Source organism: Loxodonta africana, chromosome 19 (assembly GCF_030014295.1).
Source record: "Loxodonta africana isolate mLoxAfr1 chromosome 19, mLoxAfr1.hap2, whole genome shotgun sequence".
Lineage (NCBI taxonomy): Eukaryota > Metazoa > Chordata > Mammalia > Proboscidea > Elephantidae > Loxodonta > Loxodonta africana.
The window spans coordinates 48,599,594-48,624,346 of NC_087360.1; the positions used below are offsets into that span (position 1 = coordinate 48,599,594).

General features: G+C 38.9%; 1 protein-coding gene across 10 annotated transcripts in view; it reads right to left on the reverse strand.

Moving 5' to 3' along the window:
• The window catches only part of DOCK5 (dedicator of cytokinesis 5), a 233,671-nt gene that overhangs the window by 100,683 nt on the left and 108,235 nt on the right, over positions 1 to 24,753 (reverse strand). For 7 of the 10 annotated variants that reach the window (XM_064272667.1, XM_010592365.3, XM_023550999.2 and 4 more), the window contains 8 exons: positions 23,686 to 23,843; positions 21,944 to 22,025; positions 18,559 to 18,688; positions 15,709 to 15,781; positions 12,581 to 12,723; positions 8,333 to 8,458; positions 3,346 to 3,470; positions 1,718 to 1,816 (listed from right to left, as the gene is read on the reverse strand). In XM_064272667.1, coding sequence (XP_064128737.1) covers positions 1,718 to 1,816; positions 3,346 to 3,470; positions 8,333 to 8,458; positions 12,581 to 12,723; positions 15,709 to 15,781; positions 18,559 to 18,688; positions 21,944 to 22,025; positions 23,686 to 23,843 — 936 coding nt within the window. Of the gene's footprint in view, positions 1 to 1,717; positions 1,817 to 3,345; positions 3,471 to 8,332; positions 8,459 to 12,580; positions 12,724 to 15,708; positions 15,782 to 18,008; positions 18,100 to 18,558; positions 18,689 to 18,847; positions 20,029 to 21,943; positions 22,026 to 23,685; positions 23,844 to 24,753 lie in introns of those variants that run through there. The other 3 variants (XM_023551002.2, XM_023551001.2, XM_023551003.2) reach the window with 3 other exon arrangements.

The window sequence follows — 24,753 nt, forward strand, 5'->3', positions numbered from 1 at the left end:
TTAGAATCTTATTATAGCACCAATTTCCTATAGAGCAAAATTTGGTATAATGCTTCATTCAAGGGAGATTTTGTTATTTTCAAACCAAACCAATCTGAAGGTTGTCTTCACTGTTATCAGATTCTCAGTATGGAGATACTAGAAGTTTCTAGTACTTTCTCATGTATGAACCAGAAAATATTTCAGAGGGAAAATACTGATACTTTGTGGTTTATATGGACCTGTCAGACTGCAAAGAGTATACTGGTATCGTAATAATTAGGGTCCAAAAAAAAAAAAAAAATTTTTTTTTTTTTTTTTATAATAGAAGGAGGAGCCTGGTAAAGCAGTGGTTAAAAACCTGGGTGCTAACCAAAAGGTCAGCAGTTCGAATCCACCAGCCTCTCCTTGGAAACCCAATGGGGTAGTTCTGCTCTGTCCTACTGGGTTGCTATGAGTTGGAACTGACACAATGGCAATGGATTTTTTTATATATATATATATACATAATAGGAGTCCCTTATTGGTGCAAATGGTTAATGCGCTCAGCTTCTAACCGAAAGGTTATCAGTTCGAGCCCACCCAGAGGCACCTTGAGGTAGAGGCCTGGTGATCTACTTCCAAAAACTTAGCTGCTGAAAACACTATGGACCACAGTTCTACTCTGGCACAGATGCAGTCGCTGTGAGTCAGAGTCGACGGTAGCTGGTTTTGTAAGAGAAGGAAAAGGTAAAATACTGAGGGTGAGGAAGCTTTGTGCAGCTTACTTGTACAAAGGGGGCAGGGAAAAACAGAGCTATGGGGCAATGAAAGAATGAAAAATTCATGATGATAAATAAATTTTGGCATGATTACATATAGTGAAATATTATGCAAGTATTTAGAAATATGATTCTGATGAACTTTTAATAACTTGAGATAAGTAGCTTTAAAAAAACAAAATATAAAATTATATAAATAGCATAATTTAAACATATAAAGTATATAAAATTGTTGAAAATGGTTACCTTTGAATTGACACAACAGGTCTGGATTGGTTTTTTAATTGAGGTATTAGTACAATTTTTATAAATTTTCTGTAAACAGCTCATACGACTTTGATAATCAGAAAGAGTTGATGGAGCCTGGGTTCATAATATGTGCGCTTCAGTTTAGATTCTGGTATTAAGTAGCTATAGGTTCTGGGAAGTCACTTAACCTCTTTCAGTCTTAGCTGCCTAACTGAAAAGAGGGCATCGCAATACCTTGTTATAGTCACAGGGCTACTATGGGGACCAAATGAGATGGACAGATGTGAAAAGCACTTTGGAATTTGTAATATACGTATTTAAATCAAGGAAACCCTGGTGGGCTTTTTTTTTTTTTTTAAATCAAAAAGAGGCTGAGAAAACTTGGTTAGAGGCCAAGAAGAAAAAATGTTGGGAAACTATTTGCAGGTGAGTATAAAAAGTTTCCATTTGGTTTTAGACCATCGTGGCAGCCTAGTTACATCATTACAGCTCCTAGTTTCTCTATTCAATTTCCTCACACTTACGAATGAAAATGTTAAGAACTCTAAGTTTACTAGAGACGAATGCTATTACACAGAATTATCATCATCGATACATTTCTTACTGCGCACCACAGACAACCTATCTAAAACTTCAGGATAAAGTAGGAATGATTTGCGGATAAAAGGCAGAAAAGAATCTACAGGAGGCTAACCACACAGCAGGGGCTACCAACGGTGCAGTCTCACCTTGACAGTCTCATACCAACAGGGCTGCTTGACTTGGTAGTAGACCACTGACTTGTACTCTGAAATGCCTTCATATCCAGCCCCAGGATGAATTGCTTTCTTTGGAGGAAAGTAAAAAAAAACAAATTAGGAGGAGATACTATTATCAAGAAGAGTAAGAGTGCTCCACACGGCATACACATGCCTGACACTGGCACCCATAAGCTGATTAAATTCGGGCACAAGGAACAGAGTAAGATTAATGTTCTACCACTTTATTTGAGGGCCAAAGTCTACAAAGTTGCGAGTAGTTAAGGATCCAGCACCATGTTGGCACACTTCAGTCCTGTGATTCTCATCTTCTCTTCCATCCCCAGCTGCACATTCTCTCTCTTTCTTCTTTTCTCTCTCAGGCAACAGAGGTACAGCGATGGTGACTGGGAGCCGTGCCACATGTGTAGACATACCACTAGTTGAGGGAAATGACTTCCTCCTGACTACATTTTGCTTGGAGGACTTGGTGTACAGCTACAGCATGTTAACTGAAACTTATAAGGCCGTATCTTTTCCTAGTAACACACCACTTCACCTAGCAGAACCAAGCCTTGGTTGGGCACTTCCAAGCTAGTTAGAAACGCTATGACACAACCAACCAGGATGAGTGTACCTGGAATGAGCTCATGGGGCTCAGGGTTCTAGTCCAACAGCACAGATAAATCACTCCCATGCTGTAGCCCACAGCATTCTGTTTATCCCTCTAACACAGACTACAACCTGACTCAGTAAATTATTTGCATATCTGCTTCCTTCAAAGATTATAAAATCCTGGAGAAGATGACAGAATGTGTCTTTCATCATGCTCCTTAAGTACCTATGCAAGAAGGCACTCTGGTGAGGTTTACTGAACTGAGGGCTTGATTCCTGGATTCCAAAGCAGCTAACTTTGGCTCATACAAAGGTTTCAGCTGAGGCAAAAGAGGTCTCCTGTAGCCATCCCGTCTATCCTTCTCTCTGATGGCAGAAGTCAAATTATTTCTTCTACATGTGAACAGAATACCACAGTTGGAGGGACTCTGACTAGAAGTCAGGATACCCAGATCCATTCCTAGCTCTGCCACTAACTCCAGTGTTATCTGAGAAAGTAACTTATCCTTTTTGGGCTCAAGTTTCCGGTTTATCAAAATAAAAGAGCAGTGACAGCTGACCTCTAACCAAGGTCTCTTCTGGTTTAACAACTGTATGATGGGCACGTCTCCTATGGTTCTGCTTATCCAGGAAAACAAAACGTGCCTTCAGCTACCTCTCACGCACCCACGCTTCTTCACTCAAGCCCTGGAGGATCTTATCAGGCTGGAAAGTGGCTAAATAACTGGAAAATGATGAAGAACTCCTGCGTCATAAGCTTATACATGAAATCATTAGTGGTTTGAAATATTTCTTAGCACAGGAAAAATGTGAGAATAAAAATCTAAATAGGAATATTAGCAAAAATGGCAAAGGCTAATCACAAATTTAACAGGTCTCATATATTTTCTTTATGAACAGTCAAGCACACCCAAACGTGGAGAAAAATTACACTCAGGTCAGAAGTCCACTGTTACTGTACAGAAATGTTTGATGGCACAGCATTTCTCGGCGACGCCGCATACCTCTAAGAGCTTCCCATCCTCATCGTACACAGACATGGTCACCTCCACGTTCTTCGGTGTCTTCTTTTTCCCTTTGTCAAACTCTCCATGGATCAGGGTGACATAAATATCATTCCGAACATCTCCTACAATATAACAACCCATTCTGAGAGTGTTGCTGTGAGACATGATTTTTAGGTCGCAGGACACAGTAAGATATAAAAAAATAAGTAAAACATGAAATAGTCTGACTTCATAATGAACTATTCATACAGCAAAAGTCTTTTACATGTATTGCTCTCTAGGGCTTACCTCACTCTATCTTCCCACACATGCCATGGATTCGCTGAAGTGTAGCTTTTCTTTTGAAATAACTTTTTTCAGTAGTAATGCTTTGCTCTACTTATCAATAACTGTTGTCTAATAAGGTGGTTCAGTGGTTAAGTGTTCAGATGTTAAGTGAAAGTTTGGCAGTTCAAACCCGCCAGCTGCTCCACAGGAGAAAGATGTGGCAGTCTGCTCCTGTAAAGATTTACAGCCTTGGAAACCCTATGGGACAGTTCTACTCTGTCCTATAGGTTTACTATGAGTCAGAATTGACTTGACAGCAATGGGTTTGCTTGTCTAATAATAAGTGCACAATGTATGTTTACTACATTATAGTGGCAGATTGTTATTTTGATAGTGTCTTGGAGAGTGTGATATTTTACCTAATAATGATGAAGGCTAATGTTTACTGCAAGCTTACCATGTGGCAGGCCCTGCTCGAAGTCTTAGATGCATTAATTTAATTTTTATAACAATCTAATGAGCTAGATACTTTTTCTGAAAGCCCACAGAGTACTTTATTTAAATCAGCTTAATTGTTTTGACCAATATCAGAATAATTACTGCTTGTGATTTTTGTTGCTGTTGTTGTTAACCAGTCAAAAGTTTTCAAATTAATTAATTAATGTCTAGTCCCTATAGTGAAGAAAAAGTTTAAATTTTATTTAGGTTCATAAAAGAAATCTGGAAAAAATAAAAGCCTTATTAAGTTCCTGGATGGGAAGACTCAGTCTTGTAAAAATGACTCCAAAACCTGTATTATAGTAAGCTGCCTCTCAGTGTAAAAATTAAAACCTTACTGTACTATAAACAGGGTTGTATATTTAGATCATTACAACATTTTTATCACTTATCCAACTGGAAAAAAAATTAAGTTACAGAACACATTTGGATAGGGTAAAGAAAAAGGGGCTTGTTCACACATTACAGTTTGAAATCTTAATTGATAAAATCTTTTTTCATGGACAAATCGACTGTTTGCATCAAAAGCAGTAACACACTGCAATTCCACTGGCAAAATTTGTCCTAAGGAATTAAAAATGTGGTCAATGATTCATCGATAAGGATACTCATTTGGCACTGTTCATGAAAATGAAAACTTGTAAACCCCCTAGATTGCCAACCCCAGAGATTCAGTTGGTACAGTCAGATAATGGGATAATATTCATTTATTCCTTAACAAAACTGATTATCTGTTCTGTACCGAGCACTGTGTTAAGTGTTCAGGAGGTGGTGTGAGCCATGTCCCAGCCTTGCCTTCATACAGCTCAACATCTAGTGGGGAAGAGGCAAATAATGACATAATTAAATGTATCATTGCAAATGAAGGAAGAGGCCAGGCTCTGTAAAAGCAGAGCATGAGGTCCCAACCTTTTCTGGAGGGTGCGAAGATCTTTACTTTGAGCTGATATTGGAGGGATGAGAGTAGCAGGCAGCAAGAGCAGCATGTGCAAAGGCCCAGAGGTAGAAGATGATATAACTGAAATCCTCATAGTAAGGGGGTATCCAGTGTGAGACAAGGCTACAGAGACAGACAAAAGCCAAATCCTCCTGAGGCTAGCAGATCAAGGTAAAAATTCATATCTTTATCCTAAATATAAATGAAAGTCACTGCAATGTTTTAAGGAAGTGGAGGAGCAGGACATAATCAGGCGTGCTTCTGTCGAAGATCATTCATGCTAGAGTGTGGTGAAGAGGGTATGCAGGAAGAAAGAGCAGAAATAGGAAAACCATTAGGAAGTTTTGGCGGTTGTCCAAGGGAGAGAGGACAGTGGCCAGGACTCAGGTTTTGGCATTGGAAATGCAGAGGGGAGATGGATTTGAGAGATCTTTCAAAGGTAAAGTTGGCAGGTCTTATGCACTAATTTACGTGAGGTATTAAGGGAAAGAGAGGTACCATTTGTGACTTTCCGGCTTCTTGTTTGTGCAGCCGGAAGGGTGTTGGCGCTGTTTGTTCTCTTAGATAAAACACTAGAGGAACACCTGGTCTAGACACATAGGATTAGGAGTTCCAAGTAGAGACGGTGAGTAAGAGTGATCCTTGTCTGCGAGGAGGGTGAGAGACATACCTACAGCACTAAAGTCCTGAGGCAGGAAGTAGCTCGATACGTGGTCCTGGAGTCCAGAGGCAGGGTCTCCAGGCTAGAGATACACATCTGGAGGCAACTGACAGACAGAAGCCAAATAAGTAGCTAAGATCACCCAGGGTGTGAATACAGATGAAGGAAGGAAAAGAGCCTAAGAACTAAATAGTGAGGCAAAGTAACATTTAAAGGCATGGGAGAAGATGCTAAGTGGCCAAGGAGTCTTAACAGTGGCTCAGAGCAATAGGGAAAAACAAGAAACTGTGGGGTCACAAAATAAAGAAGGGAAATATTTCAAGAAGGAAACGGTGAACAGCGTCAAATGCTGCTTAGAGGCCAGAGATTACCGTTAGGCGAAAAAATATCCATTGGATTTAGCCACAGTACAATCATTGCTCTGGAGAACAATGGGGAAGGAAGGCTGACTGGAGTAGGCTAGAGGGGGATTGGCAGGTGCAAGAACAGGGATGGCAAGTGTATATACTAACTTCCAAGAGTCTGACTATGAAGATGAGGGCAGAAAATGAGAGCACCTTTGCTGGAAGAAAAATGGGACAGAGGAAAGATTTAAGAGATGACCGGAGCATGTTTAGATGATGAGGGGAAGATGCAATAAAGCAAGAGAGTTTGGCCTAGGTCTGTATTTCTTAAACTTGGCAGATTACCAGAACTACTTGGAAAGCCATGATCTTATTTAAAAAAAAAACAAACCTCAGAATCTCTAGAGCAATCTGGGAATCTGCGTTTCAAAGCTCCCCAGGAGATTAACAGATACAAAAACTGGCATTTGGGAACCACAGTGCTGGATAATTTGTGAAGTCTGTTATAGCTCTCACATTCTAGGAACCAATCTTACTGATCGGAAAGGATCTAAAGATTCCTTTTCCAGCCAGATTTCAAAGAAAAGCTGACCTTGTCCAAAGAATAAACTTCCCAATTTTATTTTTTTCATTCCTGTCTTGCTATAGCAATAAAACTGTCTTCAATTAGGGAATATTAAATACCAAAGACAACCCTTGCCATTGAGTCGATTCCAGCCTTTTTTAACAAGAAGACAAAACATTTTCCTAGAATGTTTATGAATATATATTAGGATAAAAAAGCTCTAGAATGAATGAAAAAAGCAAATAAAGAACTATCTTATGAGAGAACAATCTCCATTTATAGCTCTTTTATTCATTCATCCATCGTATAAATATTCATTTAATGCCCACTATGTGCACAGGAAACCCTGGTGGTGTAGTGGTTAAGTGCTATGGATGCTAATCAAAGGGTCAGCAGTTCGAATCCGGCAGATGCTCCTTAGAAACTCTATGGGGCAGTTCTACTCTGTCGTATAAGGTCGCTATGAGTCGGAATCGACTCAATGGCACTGGGTTTGGTTTTGGTATGTGCAGACAAGGAGCCTTGGTGGCGCAGTAGTTAAGAGCCTGGCTGCTAACCAAAAGGTCAGCAGTTCAAATTCACCAGCTGCTCCTTGGAAGTTCTATGGTGCAGTTGTATTCTGTGCTATAGTGTTGCTATGAGTGGGAATTGACTCAACAGCAACGGGTTTGGTGCTTTCTTTTTTGTATGTGCAGACAAAGGAGCCCTGGTGGTACAGTGGTTAAAGTACTTGGCTGCTAACCAAAAAGGTCGACAGTTAGAACCCACCAGTGGCTCCATGGGAGAAAGATGTGGCAGTCTGCTTCCATAAAGACTACAGCCCTGGAAACTCGAGGGCAGTTCTACTCTGTCCTATAGGGTCGTTATGAGTCAAAATTGACTCCACGGCAGTGAGTTTTAATGTGCACAGCAGCAAATTATTATTGCTCTTTAATCTCCTAAATGAGGAATAAGATCTTGAATTACTTTTAAAAACCTGAACTTTCATATAGTAGATAACAGGTTGATTTTCTAGAAATTTTCTAACATGCCAAAGATTGACAATTAGTATTTATAAAATTCCTTAAGGGAATGATTTTCTTTCACTATTACAAAGAATAAGAAATTGGTGAAGTCAGAATTCAAGAGAACACACATGCAGATCACCAAGATGGGGTGGCAAAAAAAGATGAAACTAAGGTAAGAAACTGCAGAATGTTTACATTCTTGTTACCACAAGAATGAGGAGAGCCAAGGACACAGGTGGAACCTAAGCAAAAGGAGCAGAAGGTCCAGCTGTGACTGAACCAAGCAAGCACCACTCTGGGGTTTGCTTGAATGGAGCCTATAATGCCGGTGATGTAATAATGGAAAAAGGCACATGCAAATGAAGTAAGCTAGTCTAAGGGACAGAGAACCCTGCACTATCATTAGCTCTTCTTAACAAAAGGTCTAAGAAAACATTTGGAAGGGGTTTGTACAGAATACAAAAAAAGAGAAGGTGAGTAGAAAATTTTGAGTTATATTTAAAAGCATTATGTTGGGTCTATGGCTGGGAAGCTTTTTAGGGTACTGTAACGCAGTTTGTATCTCCCACTGTTTTGGTCCCAGTAAGTGCAAATAACAAAGTGTATCTTATGGATACATGTGGCCTCAACTGTCCGTCAGAAGTAACTGTTGCGAGATGAAAGCGCCAGAGGAAGCAGGATAGGTGAGACAAGCAAGGTCTTTACCTGGCAGTATTATTTCAGGAAAGCCCATTTTTCGGGCTATTGCTGTTGATCTGTCAACCAAGTGTGAAAAATTCTTCTGAACTTGCGTCAAGTCACCCGGCAATAGCTTCAAGGACACCCAAAGTCCTTTAAAGAAATAAAAGATAAACTTTTAGTTCTTTGTACAAGCTTTATAAAACACATACACAAATACTGAGAAAAATATGAGTTATATAATAACTAGATAACTGATTATAAAGATTTAAATTCTCACTAGGTTAATGACACTTCCATCAATTAGAAAAGATATGAAGACCCAAAAAAATTTTAGGGGGAAAAAGTTATGATAACCTTTACCATATATCAAAATATATTATAAGGCTACAATAATGTGTGTGATACTGATGGTAGAAAAGGTATGTAAATCAATGGAAACAATGTGATTAAATACCGAATACTATAAAATATACTAATTTAATATATGGTAATGGAGGTGAAGGAATGGAGGCATAGCAAATAGTGAAAAAAGAAAATAACTTCATAAATATGCTGGAATAATTATATTGCTACTTAAAACAGGATCAACTTAATTTCTCACCTCACACATTTCAATAAAATAAATTCCTAATATAATAAAAAAATTAATACAAAAAGGAAATTAAAAGAAAAAATATTTGTACAATTGTTAGACAAAGCCATTTTTCTAGGTAGAGAAACAAATGATGAAATTAGAAAAGTCAAAGAATTACCTATATACAAACTACAAGTTTTGATATATATAAAGTATGCAAGCTATATTACAAAATGAGGAAATTATAAGAATTTATGAAAGAAAAATATTAATATTTTTACTATACAAAGAATTTATACTCACTAGAAGAAAAACACAAAAATACAAATAAATGGGATAGGAATAGACAAATCACAAAGTCTAAGAACTTTATAAATATTTGGAAAATTGAAAAATACATGTCTAATTTTACACAAAGAACATAAAAACATTTGAAAAGTACTTGCTTTGTTGTTAAGTGGCAAGCGAAGAGGTGGCGTATTTTTTCAATTTTATTAAAAAAGATAAACTATACATCTACAGCAATCTATTTAGTGTAAGCATTTTCCAATCTAACTAAAGTTATATTTTTAGCTCATGAGTCCCAAAGAGGATAAATATATTTAGATACTTGTTTTCAGATTCTTTAATGATTCCTCATATGCCCTTCACAAAGTCCGGCTTCTTGGATTATTTTCTCAGGATACATATTGAATAAATATGGTGAAAGGATACAATTCTGACGTACACCTTTCATGATTTTAAACCACACAGTATCCTCTTGTTCTGTTCAAACAACTGTCTCTTGGTCTATGTACAGGTCATGCATGAGCACAATTAAATATTCTGGAATTGCCACTCTTTGCAATGTTATCCATAATTTGTTATGATCCACACAGTCTAAGGCCTTCTCATAGTCAATAAAACACACGTAAACATCTCTCTGGTATTCTCTGCTTTCAGCCAAGATCCACCTGATATCAGCAATGATATCCCTCGTTCCACATCCTCTTTTGAATCTGGCTGGAATTTCTGGCAGTTTCCTGTCAATATACTGCTGCAACCACTTTTCAGTTATCTTCAGCAAAACTTTACTTGCATGTGATATTAATGATATTGCTCGATAATTTTTCACATTCTGTTGGATCACCTGTCTTTGGAATGGGCATAAATATGGATCTCTTCCAGTCAGGTGGCCATGTAGCTCTCTTCCAAACTTCCTAGCACAGACCAGTAAGCACTTTCAGCATTGCATCTGTTTGCTGAAATATCTCTATTGGAATTCTGTCAATTCCTGGAGGCTTGTTTTTCAACAAAACCTTAAAAGCGGCTTAGACTTCTTCCTTCAACACCATTGGTTCTTGATCATATGCTACCTTCTAAAATGGCTGAACATTGACTAATTCTTTTAGGTACAGTGACTCTGTATATTCCTCCCATCTCCTTTTGATGCTTCCTGCACCATTCAGTATTTTGCTCAGAACATCCTTCAATATTGCAACTTTGGCTTGAAATTTCTCTTCAGTTCTTTCAGCTTGTGAAATCCCTGGCATGTTCTTCCCTTTGCACATGTCATTATAATACTTTACTAACTCTGGGTCTTTGCACATGTCATTATAATACTTTACTTTGTGCTCTCAAGCCGCCTTTTGAATTCTTCTGTTTAGCTCTTTTACATCATCATTTCTAACATCCATTTTGGTCTCTTCGTTCCTCTTTTTAATAACCCTTTGCTTTCTTCATGATGTCATTCCACAACTCATCTGGTCTTTGGACATTAGTGTTCAAAGCATCGAATCTATTCTTGAGATGGTCTCTAATTTCAGGTAGGATATACTCAAGGTCGTACTTTGGCTCTTGTGGACTTGTTTTAATTTCCTTCAGCTTCAACTTGAAATTGCATATAAGCAACTGATGGTCTGTTTCGCAGTCGGCCCCTGTCCTTGTTCTGATTGATGATATTGAGCTTCTCCATCATCTCTTTCCATAGATGTAGTCAATTTGATTCCTATGTATTCTATCTGGTGAGATCCACATGTATAGTTGCTGTTTATGTTACTCAAAAAAGGTATCTGAAATGAAGAAGTCATTGGCCTTGCAAAATTCTAACATGCAATCGCCAGTGTCATTTCTACCACCAAGGTGGGCTATATGAAGAAGAACATGGCATCAGGATTGGAGGAAGATTCATTAACAACCTGTGTCATGCAGATGACACAACTTTGCTTGCTGAAAGAGAAGAGGACTTGAAGCACTTATTGATGAATATCAAAGACTACAGTCTTCAGTATGGATTACACCTCAACATAAAGAAAACAAAAATTCTCACAACTGTACCAATAAGCAACATCATGATAAATGGAGAAAAGACAGAGGCTGTCAAAGATTTTATTTTATTTGGATCTATAATCAACACCCACGGAAGCAGCAGTCAAGAAATCAAGCAATGTACTGCATTCAGCAAATCCGCTGCAAAAGACCTCTTTAAAGTGCTAAAAAACAAAGATGTCACTTTGAAGACTAAGGTGCGCCTGACCCAAGCCATGGTATTTACAATTGCTTCATATGCATGCAAAAGCTGGACAATGAATAAGTAAGACTGAAGAAGAACTGATGGATTTGAATTATAGTCTTGGTGAAGAATACTGAATATACCATGGACTGCCAGAAGAATGAACAAATCTGTCTTGGAAGAAGTACAGCCAGAATGCTCCTTAGAAGCGAGGATGGCGGGGCTTCGTCTCTCGTACTTTGGACGTGTTAGCAGAAGGGATCAGTCCCTGGTAAAGGACATCATGTTTGGTAAAGCAGAGGGTCAGAGAAAAAGAGGAAGACCCTTAACGAGATGGACTGACAAAGTGGCTGCAACAGCGGGCTCAACCATAGCCATGACTGTGAAGATAGCACAGGACTGGGCAGTGTTTTTGTTCTGTTGTACGGAGGCTTGCTGTGAGTTGGAACCAACTCGATGACACCTAACAACAACATATATCCTTCCCATTCAGGACAATTGTGAATACATGGGAAACTACATATGCTAAAAATAATGTTTCCTAATCACCTCCACATTGAAGTACAGTTACAGAGTAGTGGAAAAAAAGTGATTCAATCCTCAAAATACCCAAAAAATGGTCACTGTCTTAGTATTTGAATTTTACATTGTTTTTCCTTATCATTTGAATTTAAAATACAGTTTCAATAACCAGAACTTCTAGTTAAAGCTGTGTCAACAAAATGCTATATGGTGGTACTTAAAACAGCTAAAAATAAATCTGCTTTGCAGCCCATTATTTTGTATGAATACGTATTCATTTGTATCACTTTGCTCTCCTTCCTCTCTACTTTAGAAAATATAACAGGGTAAACAGAGAATGGTAGATAATTATACCCTAAACTTTTTCTTTGTGTATTAACCTAGAGTCAGCATTGGGAAGGCAGGGTGGACAAAAGTAAGAAAAAACTCCTGGGATAAAAGTTTGTTCCACAGAATTTACAAATACAACTATGATCCAATTCACTGCTGAGTACACTCTCAATGTGCTCACTATTACATGCCTTTAGCAGGAGGCTGAGGTAGACAGTCCCCAGCAGAGTCTGTTCTGTATCAGAGATAGATAATAGAAGACCAGGAGTTCAAGGACCCAGCTCTGTATAACCCCCTCCACCCCTGCCACACCCTACCTAAGTCCCTTCCTAGTTTAGTACATAGGGCTATATACCTTGTCCTTTGTGATTGACTTCCTTAGTTGCTATCACTTTATTCAAGACTGAAGTGAGTGGCTCATTCTCCCCAATCACATGGGATGTTATCAAGGGTGACATGATCATCTGCCTCTGTCGGATATGGGTCTCCATTGCAATTCTGTGAAAGACAGAAAAGAGAGGTAAGGGGGGGAGGAGGAGGAGGAGGAAGACTATAGAACATTTAGAAACACTCCCACCCAGAGGGTTCTTTCTATCTTTCCTATCTTAAATACCTGCCTATCTTGAAGACTAAATTCATCTTGGAAATGAGTCAGGGCAAAGAGGAAAAACAAACAAAACTGAAGGTGAAAGGCACGCAATACTTGATGTTCTTAACGAGACAGGTTAGGCTGCTGTAATGGAATTGAGAGGGCTGTTGAAAGGCAGGAGATCTGGCCTCTAGTTCTGTGAGAGTCTCCTCTCTGGGCCTCAGTTTCCCCAGCTGTAAAGAGATGGGCTTGGATCATACACTTTCTAAGGCCCCCATCCAGCATCATCACTTCATCTATGACAGAATTATATAGGCAGCTGTGTTCCAAAGACCTGGTCTTAGATTCCTGTGTGATGACAACGTACATTTAGGGTTGTAATAAATCAAGCATCAGCAAACAAGCTTCACTTTAATTATCACAGCAGGCTAAGAGCCATACACTACGCGCTCAAAGAACCAAGCACAATCCCATTCTATTAACAGCAGAAATGATATCAGTAACTGCGTATCAGCCTGATGCAGGAAAATACTTTCCAGTCTTCTCTGCTGTGGTTTTGTTCTCTTGCCCACTAAACATGCCAGGTTTCTCTGCAGGATTCAAATCTGTACTCTGATAGTACAGGGAAAATATACTGCAATATGTTGCCAGCGTAATATACTATAAAGCTTTTGAGGTACCTTATGAAAGTACTTGCCATAAATTTTAGGAGTTAAATGCCAGAGGCGGCAACTTGCATCATGAACACTTCACAAAGGTTGTTGGCTGCAGAGAGTGGTAATCAAATTAGGGCTGGGATCCTCAGAGACCCAAGGCATACATTGTTACACGGGGAGACAATCTCAGGGATTACAGTCTCCACATGGCCACTGGAGGACAGCTGGGTCAGAAATTACTCAGAGAAGCACGGAACTGAAGAAAGAAATTGATCTCAAAGGTGAAAACTAATGTGTGTGTGTGTGTATGTGATAGGAGCAGCTTTCATGGACATAAAAGTTATCTCAAAATTAGTATTAGCAACTAAGTTATATAAAATATTTAACTATCTTACCATATTCTTGGAGGATCAGTATATGGGTGGTAGGAGACTAGATAACTACATATTTAAAAAATAGTTAATGGCAGCCTCTGGATGACAGGGGGGAGGACTATACATGATTATTACATGTATTATTATATTTAGAAAGTGATTGAAAAGTGCTAGACTTAAAATTGAAATATTAGGACTTTTTACACCCTAAATAAAATTACATAATAATATACATTTATTGTAGAAAAATAGAAAACAGAGATAAACAAAGAGGCGCAAAACCCCCTGTTGCTCCACTAACAAAAATAATCATTGTTAATTATGGAATATGTTCTTTGAAAAAACCTATGTTTTGAGGCGTTTGGTGTACAGTGGCAATCTATCTTCTTATAAGCAATGTATGTAAGTGCCAGTTCCCTTGCACTCATCCAAACACTGGGTAGCTTATATATTTTTAAAACTCGGTCAAGTCAAAAACTGAACCTTATTTTAATATGCATTTCGTTGACTCTCTTGAATTTATCAACCAATTTCTTTGTGTGGGTGTATAAATTTCCACTTTCTGTCCTTAGTAAATTTCCACGAATTCTTTATGTATTAAGAATTCTCATCTTTGTTCGCACATACGGAAAATATTTTATTAATTTTTTTCTCTGTAAGTTTAAAATTTCTGCATGGTTAAACCTATCAACTTTTTCTTTCTGTTAAATCTTTGGTATCTGGCTCAGAAAGGCCTCCTACACATCAATATTCGATATATAAAAAGAATATAAAACTTCTGCTTCCCTACAGTATTTTAAGATTTCAGCTCTTACATCTGTATCTTTAATCATTTGGTATTATACTAGTACTGTATAAGTTCTGTAGTGTAGGCTCTAACTTATGTTTTCTAAATGGTTAGCTAATTTTTTTTTTGCATAATTTCTCTTTCTCCACTAACTTGTAACATTTTCAAAAAATCATATAGGAACTCAAATGTCCTTGGCCCTGTTTCTGGAACTCTTGGTTTATTCTATTGATCCCTTATGGCAGCTCCAAGTTAGCTGAGACAATGGCCTTCTCTAATGATACAAGTTAGGACTTATGGCAATGTCTCCAGTCTCACCTAGCCTGCTATGCCCGGTGCCCCGGGTACGTGGCCAACCACTGCTAGGGTCCAGTCACAATGTTCACACATGCACTTCTTCAGAGTTACTGGGATCTAGATTTGGGGGCCTCAGAGGAGGTCTGGGGAGGATCCTTCCATGTTCTCTCAGGCTGTCTCTCCCTTCACTTATGGGAACCCACCGGCTAGTCAGCCCCTCACTCTCCTACCTTCTAAGCCTTACTACTCAAAGCGTAGTTGTGGAATTAGCAACATCAGCATCACCTGGGAGCTTGTTAGATGCAGAGCCCAGATGCACTGTGTCAAAGTTTGCATTCTAACAAGATCCTGGGATGATCTGCAGGCACATTAGTCTGACGGCAGGTTGCTGCCCTATATGATTCCTTGTTTTACGTTATCCCTGTTCCATATGATCCCTGTCCATCCTCGTTCCACGGTGTGCAGATAAACTCTGTATACTCCATCACTTAGATGGCACCATTCTCTGGTTTCCAGCGCAGATACAGATTTGCCCCTTGATATTCCTTTGGTCATTTCTATAGCGTCAGGAAAGTTCAGTTTACCCTCTTAAATCAAGAGTCCAATACAAAGAACTTTGAATACGGTTTTCTGTCAAGCTCCTACCTGACAAGCTTCCAGCTTTCGAGTCTTCTTCTCTAACTGAGGAAGGGGTTCCTAGCACCTGGGTCTATGTTAACACTCTATTCAAATGGCTAATAGAGGTCTCAAGTCACCTGGGACAAATGCCAAAGTACTTACTGCTGAAAGGGAATAAAATGCTGCTTTTCTTCATCATCCACCTTCCCGTGTATGATATCAGTAATATCCATCACTAAGAAAAAGATAAACTTAATTAAAGGAACTAATCGTTTCATGCCTCAGTAGGTTACTATTGAAAAGGATGATATCAGCAAACACAGACCACTGGAGGAAGAAAGACATGAAGCATGAGGCTTCTGTTATTTCTCTGCCAGTGGTGATTACCAGTATACCCAGAGACACAATACAGAGGAGCAAGGCAGAGGAACAATTCATCAGATGCTCCGGAAAGGCCTTGGATTTTCTCAGATCAAGCCTGCAGACTACTCCTTTTAAAAACTCCAAAAGTTGCTAAGTTCTTGAGAAACTTGAGACTGTACTTTTTTGTAAACCTCTGTTCAGAGCCACAAAGAATACATATTTTGGCAGAGTTGTCAATAAAATTAAAGGCCTGGGAGAAAAGCTCAAGACTTGAAGTGGGCAACTGCCTGTTTTATTTGACACATTCTTACCTGGTGTCCATATACAGGTAATTCTCGGCTTAGGACATATTTGAGTTGTGACTAACTGCACTTACCACAGTCTGTTTTTTACTATTTACAGTGTTGCAGTGTGTAACTTCCTGATGTTATCATTTACAGATGCTCATGCACAGATGTTTATATGTAATGTTTCCAACCTCCAGAGACAAATAAAGATTATAAAGATATTGATAATAAAAGCCAGTAATAATGAATACTAAAAAAAAAAAAGGAGGTATTTGACTTATGTCAGAACCCTGTCGTGAGTTGAGGACTACCTGTAAATGAAGGAAAGCCAGGGCAAAGCAGCACAGGATACAAGTCCACAGAGTACTTCACACCTCTATGCACAACGGGAACACTTAGTAAGGCACTTTCGTAACCTGCTGCAAATACAGTAAAACCTGTGAAAGCCAGAACCTGTGTAAGGTGAAGCCTGTCAAAGAAGGAAAACTCAAATATTTTCCACTAAAACAAGTGACAGAAAAGTGGAAAGACTGCACCTTGTCCAGGGCAGAAACCTCACGAGACCCAGAAAAACAAGGCAGTGCCATCAAGTTTCTGCTCTCACAGGTTTCATTATATTATTTACACAGATATTATTATTGGTCCTACTTTAAGGGATGAGGAAACTGAGCACAGAAAAGTTAGGTAACTTGCCCAAGGTCAGTCATTTTCCGTGGCAGAGCCAGGGTATGAACCCAGCAGTCAGTGCACTTAGCCACAGTGCCCAACGGCCTATACAGCTAATGAGCAGCCGCTGTCAAGCTGGTGAAATTAGGCAGGGCCCATGCCAAGAGGCATCCCCTTAATAAATTACAATCCAGCCATAAAATACACATTAACTATCCATTCCTCCCTATGCAGATTAAAAGAAATACTGAGATATGAGAGAATTCTCAAAAGGACCACTAAGAAGAAGGAAGAAATACCTTCTCAAAGGAGCCCAAATGATGTAAGAATAGCACGGGAGACAGTAATATTGATGAAAGGAAGCTGTAGAAAGCAGGGCATGACATTCAGCTTGTTAGCCCTTAATGGAACCCTGCAAAAATCGTACAAAAAAAAAAAAAACTGCAAATTTTTATTTGGCCTCCAAAAGCAGGCAGTTCATTTGTCAAAGCCATCATCAAGTTCCTCCTAACCTCTTCTGACGCTGTGCAGCAAGGCTCAGAGTAAATTACTCTCCTCTCTATTCCTGCCACACTCAACACCTGTCAACTCACACACATGCCCACAGACACACAGACATACACACACACTCCTTGAAACAGAAAAGCAAGCAAAAGCCTCAAAGCTGATGTTGGAGTTTCTCTGGTCCATTCTGAAGGACACTGGCCTTGGATATACCTCAACTCCTTTTATGTGACAATAAGCAGACTGCTGTATAGATGGCACATAGTCCTAAGCCATGGCTGCCTTGCCTTTTCTGAGATTTCATTCTAACTCTCTATAAAGAAATAACGCTGGCCCTCTAATCACAGACTGGCAGACCTTGAGCAGCAGGCAGAGCGCAGAGCAGCTCAAAGGCTGTGCCACGTAGACAGTGCAAGGGACATACAGGCTATCGTTATTCACATAACCCTGAATGCATGCAGTGTCCAGGAGCAGAACTATGACATTTCATTGACAGCTTTCAAACGACTCAGTGACCAAAATGTTAATTTAAGAGCAAAAATCTGCTTTCTCAACTTAACAAACTACGGAAGACTATGTAGGGGTCTCTTTGAACGTTCTGAGGTTTAATTTAAGCAAAGGATCCTCTTCAAAAGTACTTACAAAAATAATGCTGCCTTTGAAGAGTAAACTTCCTAGATAAACAAACCACTTTCCAAGTAATATTTTATTCCACTAAAATCAATATGGAGCTGTAGGCAGGAGGATTCCAATAGTCACAAACGAAGCTTCACTGAGGTCCAACTGAGTACAAGACAGTCTGCTAGGCTCTAAGGAAGAAAGGAAGGGGCTTGGGATTTAGATGGAGACACATTAAAAAAAAAAAAAAAGGCTGTCACTGAGTCATTTCTGACTCATGGCAACCCCATGTGTTTCAGAGTAGAAATGCACTCCCTAGGGTTTTCAATGGTTGTGGTCTTTCAGAAGCAGCTTGCCAAGCCTTTCTTCCAAGGTGCTTCTGGGTGGATTCTAACTGCCAATCTTTCAGTTATAGCCAAGTGCTTAACTGTTGCACCAACCATGGTCTCCAGGTAGAGAGACAGAACATTTACCAAGAAAAGGTAACTGACAATTCATGGCAGGAAATGCTCTGGGACTGACACTGACAATGAAGCATGACCTGTCTCCCATCATCTCCCTGCCTCTCCTGTACCTGCTACTCCAAAGGGTCTTCGGAGTCCACAGGTGTGCTTTTTGCCCTCCTTCAGCTCCATGTGGCCCACCCGGACAATCTGGCATACTAGGCTGATGCGGGGACGGATGAGGTCATTGCTGCTGAGGTCCTGAAGAGGAAGACAGAGAACAAGAATGAAGAGGTCAGGCTGAAACACACTGTCAGCTCTGTTCCATTCAGAGCTTAATTCCTAATGCAGAAATACCATGAATGATTCCCCTCTCCCCCACGCCCATCCAGGAACTATTATGATATAAGAGAAAATTACCTTGTATTCATACAAAAGGCACTTTTTTCAATTCCCCGGTTCCTATACCAAATTTATAAATTAGATTATATTCAATTTAAAGTCTCTGGTTTATAAATTTAAGTAGGGCATTTAAAATTGGGACACTCGTTGTTGCTACTTTATACCTTGCCAGGTCCTATCCCACAACAGGATGAATTTCAGTGTCAAGTGAAATAAAAGCTTGGGTGACACTGACATTTATTGGGTGTCCACACAAGCTCATGACCTTGCAGCTTCAAAACAACCCTGTGAGACAAGCATAACATGGAGTGCTTTCTGTAATTATTCATCTGTTTTATGAGTGGTATCCACTGACAGCTTCTCAGTGTACAGAGACTTGTGTAGATCAAATGTCTATTTGTTTTGTGGTGGTTTTCTATCGTTGCCTGTGTTCCTCAGGATGGGTGAGTAAACCCTTGAATCAGCTCACATTCACTGTACCATCAGAAATAATTAATTACATCTCAAAATTCTTTTTATGAAACAGCTATCCAAGGCTTCTTTTACTGATTCAAGAATTACTTTTTAAATAATCATTCCAAATCTATCACTTATAACCCAACAACAATGGGTGTCCACTGAAAACCTGTGGAACATATACCAATGATAACACTGACCCTAAACTTTTACTTGAGGTTTTGCAAAGCTTCTCCTAATAGAGAAATAAGGACCCTAGATGAGCCATTGAACAAATTGTGGCACACTATTATTATTAATAATATGCAATTATTTATAAATAAAGTTTTGAATAATGTTTAATGACCCAGGAAATGTTCACCACATTTTATTTAATTGAAAAGGCTGGACATGAAATCTACACACAAGATGATCCTAACTTGGGAGGGGGGGTAATTATTTGCAGCTATTAAAAAAAAAAATTTTTTTTTTTTTTTTTTTAACTTATTCTAAGGTGGTACTGATTGGAAGACAGACAAAAGATTCAACCATAACACCAAACCAAAACCAAACCCAGTGCCGTCGAGTCGATTCCGACTCATAGCGACCCTATAGGACAGAGCAGAACTGCCCCGTAGAGTTTCCATGGAGCGCCTGGCAGATTTGAACTGCTGACCTTTTGGTTAGCAGCTGTAGCACTTAACCACTACGCCGCCAGGGTTTCAACCATAATAGCTTAAAAATTTTTTTTAATGTACAAATTAAGAAATGCCTTTTGATTTTAGAAAAAAACGCGTATCTTAGAACTGAAGAAATACTCTGAGTTGCGGGCAGAGAGGTTTCCAGAAGATATAAATGGGTCAAGCACAGAGACAGCAATCAGACCAGGATTGTCCTGTGGGTGGGATGTAAATAGAAGGAACAAAAATATGCCTGTTTCAGTCAATGTAATTGTTTAACAAATGTGGTTGTTTAACTTTTAGTGTTTGGGGCTTTTCTAAAAATATTGTATTTCTATTCTCGCAGCAAACAATCTGAAAATAAAAGAATTTTATTCACAACAGCATAAAATATTTAGAAATAAAGTTTTAAAAAGACATGGAAGATGAGCATACCGAAATCTAGCAAATACTGCTGAGAGAAATTAAATAAAATCTAAATCAATGGAGAAATGCCATGTTCAGGGATTGGATGGCTTAGCATTTTTTAAAATATCAAATCCTAACAATGTTTTCATAGGAATTGGAAAATTGATTCTAAAATTTATAAGGGAACGCAATCTTGAAAAAGAACAAAATTTTAAGATTCACATTAAAAAAGAAAAAATAAACTGATACTGAGACCACTGCTCCTTCCTATCACTTGCTTTGATGCTTTACTTTAGACTCTCTTTTCTTTACCCGTAGATTGGTAAGAGGGATAAGGAGACGAAATATGGGTGTGGGCACAGGGAGAAAAGTAGGGCTTCAAAAGGTTCTTTGGGGTTTGAACCCCTGCGGAGAATTTGCATGTCCGTGGATACACTGAATCAGAATCTGCATTTTAACAAGATCCCCAGGTGATTCTTATGTATATCTTCCTGGGAGCTTGTTAGAAATGCACATTCTCAGCAGGGTTCGAACGTGAAGGAACAGTTTGAGGCCCTAAACCCAGGGAAAAGAAAAGAGTATCTCCTTCAGGTTTAACTGGCAGCTGATGAAACCTGCCTACTCCAGGCCTCTAAGAGCAGGAGGCAGAAACTCTAGGGTACTTTACAGCACCAATGTCATAACAAGGAGCCTTGGTGGCACAGTGGTTAAAGTACTCAGCTGCTAACCAAAAGGTCAGTGGTTCAAGCCCACCAGTGGCTTTGTAGGAAAATGATGTGGCTGGCAGTCTGCTTCTATAAAGATTTACAGCCTTGGAAACCCTATGGAGCAGCTCTACTCTGTCCTATAGGCTTGCTATAAGTTGGAATTCACAGCAGTGGGTTTGGGTTGTGGTTTTTTTTTTTTTTTTTAATGTCATAACAAAGTACATGAATTCGAAAAAACACTCCTAGCCTGAAAGAAAGACCATCACACCATCCCCCAAACTATAGCCCCCGATATCTCCTTGCTCTTGATTCATACATAGCAGCACTCTTCCTACTTTGGAGAAGGGTAGGAGGAGAGGGAAAGATGCACTAATATATATGCATACAAATGAAAAAATCTAGGCCACACCTTTACCTCTACTGTAACCTCTGGAATGCTCTCTCCCCAGACATCTGCACAGCACATTCTCTCAACTTCAAGTTCTTGCTCGAATAACTCCTTCTCAGAGAGGTCTGCCCTTACCAACCTATTTAAAACCGCAACCCTCCCCCAGCCTAGATACACCCCTCAAAACCACTTCTAATATTCTATATAGCTTACTCGTTTACTTGATTATTGTTTATTATCTGCCTTTCCCAAACAAGGACAGGGATTTTTGTCGGATTTGATCACTGATATATCTCAAGTACCTAGACCTGTGCCTGGCACCTAAATAAGAACTCAATAATTAGTTGATGAATAAATGAGTGGGTTATTCCTGGTAGTGGGATTATGATGGTTTTTATTTTCATCTTTTAATTTTTCATGTTCTCCATATATTTATCATGTACTTCCACTAATATTATAAACAAAAGAAATTATAAAACTATAAGGTAGGACTTACAGTAAAGACTGCTTGAAGATTATTGAGCTTCTCTATTTCCTTGGGCATTCCGTTACTGCCCCAACGAATCAGATAGTTCTCACTGGTGAAGAAAAAGAAAATTACTCTCAATGAGGCGCTAAATGGAGACTGACACTGCCTTCAGTACAGACTAAAAGGCAATACCAAGAAATACTTGGCTCAATTCAGTGGGCAGGTGTGAGGGTGGCAGTGGCAGGAACTGAGATGGAAATGACCACTCACTCACTGGTCTCTGGCTTGAAGCAGGTACCTGCGGCAGCCCCACCGCATAAGGCACACCCAATCCACCACTCAAAATGCTGCTCAAGATGGGATGCAGACAGAGAAGATCTTACCCGGGGTTGTTTTTACATTTCAAATCCTTTTTTAAAAAAGATTCCACCTTGCTGAATCAAGAATTTAATTTTAGAAAAACAGTTTGGTGGTTCCTCAAAAAGTCGAACACAGAACTATCATCTGACCCAGCAATCCCAAACCTAGGTATGTACCCAGAAGAAGTGAAAGCAGGAACACGAAACAGAAACCTGTACACCAATGTTCACTGCAGCACTTCCCATAACAGCCAAAAGGTGTTCTTAAAGGACACAAGGAAACTTTGAAGGTGACAGATACGTTTATTACCTTGATTATGGTGATGGTTTCATAAGTATGTCCATATGTCAAAACTTTTTATATACTTTAAATATGTGTAGTTTATTGTATGTCAATTATACCTCAATAAAACTGTCTCAAAAGTCAAAAACTCAAAAACCTAAACCCACTGCTATCAACCACCGTGCCACCAGGGCTCCTTATAAAGTAAAAAAAAAAAAAGAGAGAATTTAACTTTATAATAATCATTTCAAATTGATCCCCTGAAATGCATGTACTCACACTCAAATAAAATTTCTATTTTAGAAATAAACAATTTGTCAGTAATTGCTTTAAACCATCTTTTCAAAAATAAATTTATGTTTTCTTAGCTGCTTGGCAGTAGCACCAAATTAGGGTTGAACAAAGCTCATTATCATTCCCTATGGAGTCCCTGGGTGGTATAAATGGTTTGTGCTTCTCTTTAACATAAAGGTTGGTGGTTTGAACCCACCCAGTGGTGCCATGAAAGAAAGACCTGCCGATCCGCTTCCATAAAGATTAGAGCCAAGAAAACTCTATGGAGCACAGTTCTACTCTGTAACTCACGGGATCACCATGAGTAGGAATTGACTTGATGGTAATGGCTTTGGTTTTTTTTGTTTGTTCTTTTTCATGGAGTCCCTGGGTGGCACAAACTGTTAAGGGTTTAGCTGCTAACCAAAAGGTTAGCAATTCAAGGTCACCCAGGGGCACCTTGGGAGAAAGGCTTGGCGACCTACTTCTGAAAAATCAGCCATTGAAAACACTATGCAGGAGAGCTCCACTCTGACACACACATGGTCAGCATCAGCTGGAATCAACTGGATGGCAAATGGTATAGTCTTTTGAATTCTTTGTTCCTGCCTCTGTATTCTGATGAGTTTTATGTGATTTCTAAATTTCATTGAGTACACACACTGTTGTTCCACTGTTTCAACAGCAACACATAAAGGCTTAATATCCCAAAAGGTTTCACTTTCCACTGCCCAGAAATTCTCCCTTTCTCCTCTAGCTTCCCTTCTCAGACACAGCAAAGAGCTCCTCATGCAAGAGGTAAGTAAAGGGTGGATAGTTTTGCAAAGTCAACAGATGACCTGGGTGCCTACTACCTGATAAAAGTGGACCGATCTGGGTCATAGAGGGCTATGAACAGCTCTGCATCTTCCCCAATGTTGCAGACAAAGTTCTTGAAGTTCATATAGAGGCCATAGGTATGGACTGCACTGAAGATCGACTGGCCCCGCAGGTCCAAGTTCTGCAAAATTGACTGAACACAGAGGACAAGAGAGAAAGGCATCTTAGTTTCAGCTAACAGGAAATAATAACAAAGAAATAGGTCTGCAAATGGGGGACAAATACAATTACCACTTAAGAGGAGAAGCGCTTGTTGAGAAGAAAATATATGCAAGTGGAAAGATGATGGAGTGAGAAAAATAATCACACCAGTCAGATGCTTAAGACTGCACTGTTAATGGTCTTGAACCCAAGTAATTCAATAAATGTTGTCTGAAGGTAGTAATTCATGATTTTAGTAGCTTCAAGAAGTTCTCTCTCACAGTGAGACCCAATTCTGGATGAAACTCAAAAGCACAAAAATTACGATTTATTATCCCTCTTTATGGGAATAACTAATTGGAAACAAGAGATCTCACTGGACAGCCTTCAACCTCAGGCATGGTTTTCCATTACATTAAACAATTCAATTAAATATTATCAAAACTGTACTAAAGAAATAATAATAATAAAACTATAGACTAAAGAAAATAAACAGAAATCTTTAGTCATTAGCACAGAAAAACTGGAAAAAATGTACCAAAATATTAATATGGTTGGGTCTGGGTAGCTATGAGTGACTTTTTTCTTTTTCTATTTTTTTTGTATCTTTCTGATTTTTATTTAATGTCCAATTACCACTTTAACACATTTCAAACACTATTTTTTAATTATTTTAGAAATTATAATACATGCTTCAAACATGGAAGGTACACAAAGTCTCCCTCCCACACAGAGGCATCCATTATTATCAGTTTTTTATCTATCATTCCAGGATTAGTCTATGAATATGCAAGCACAGATGTATTCATATTCTTTTTCAAAATACAATTAATAGCATTTTATATTTTGCTGTTTTTTCACTTAAGATACACCTTGGCAATCTTTCCCTACCTCATTCTTTT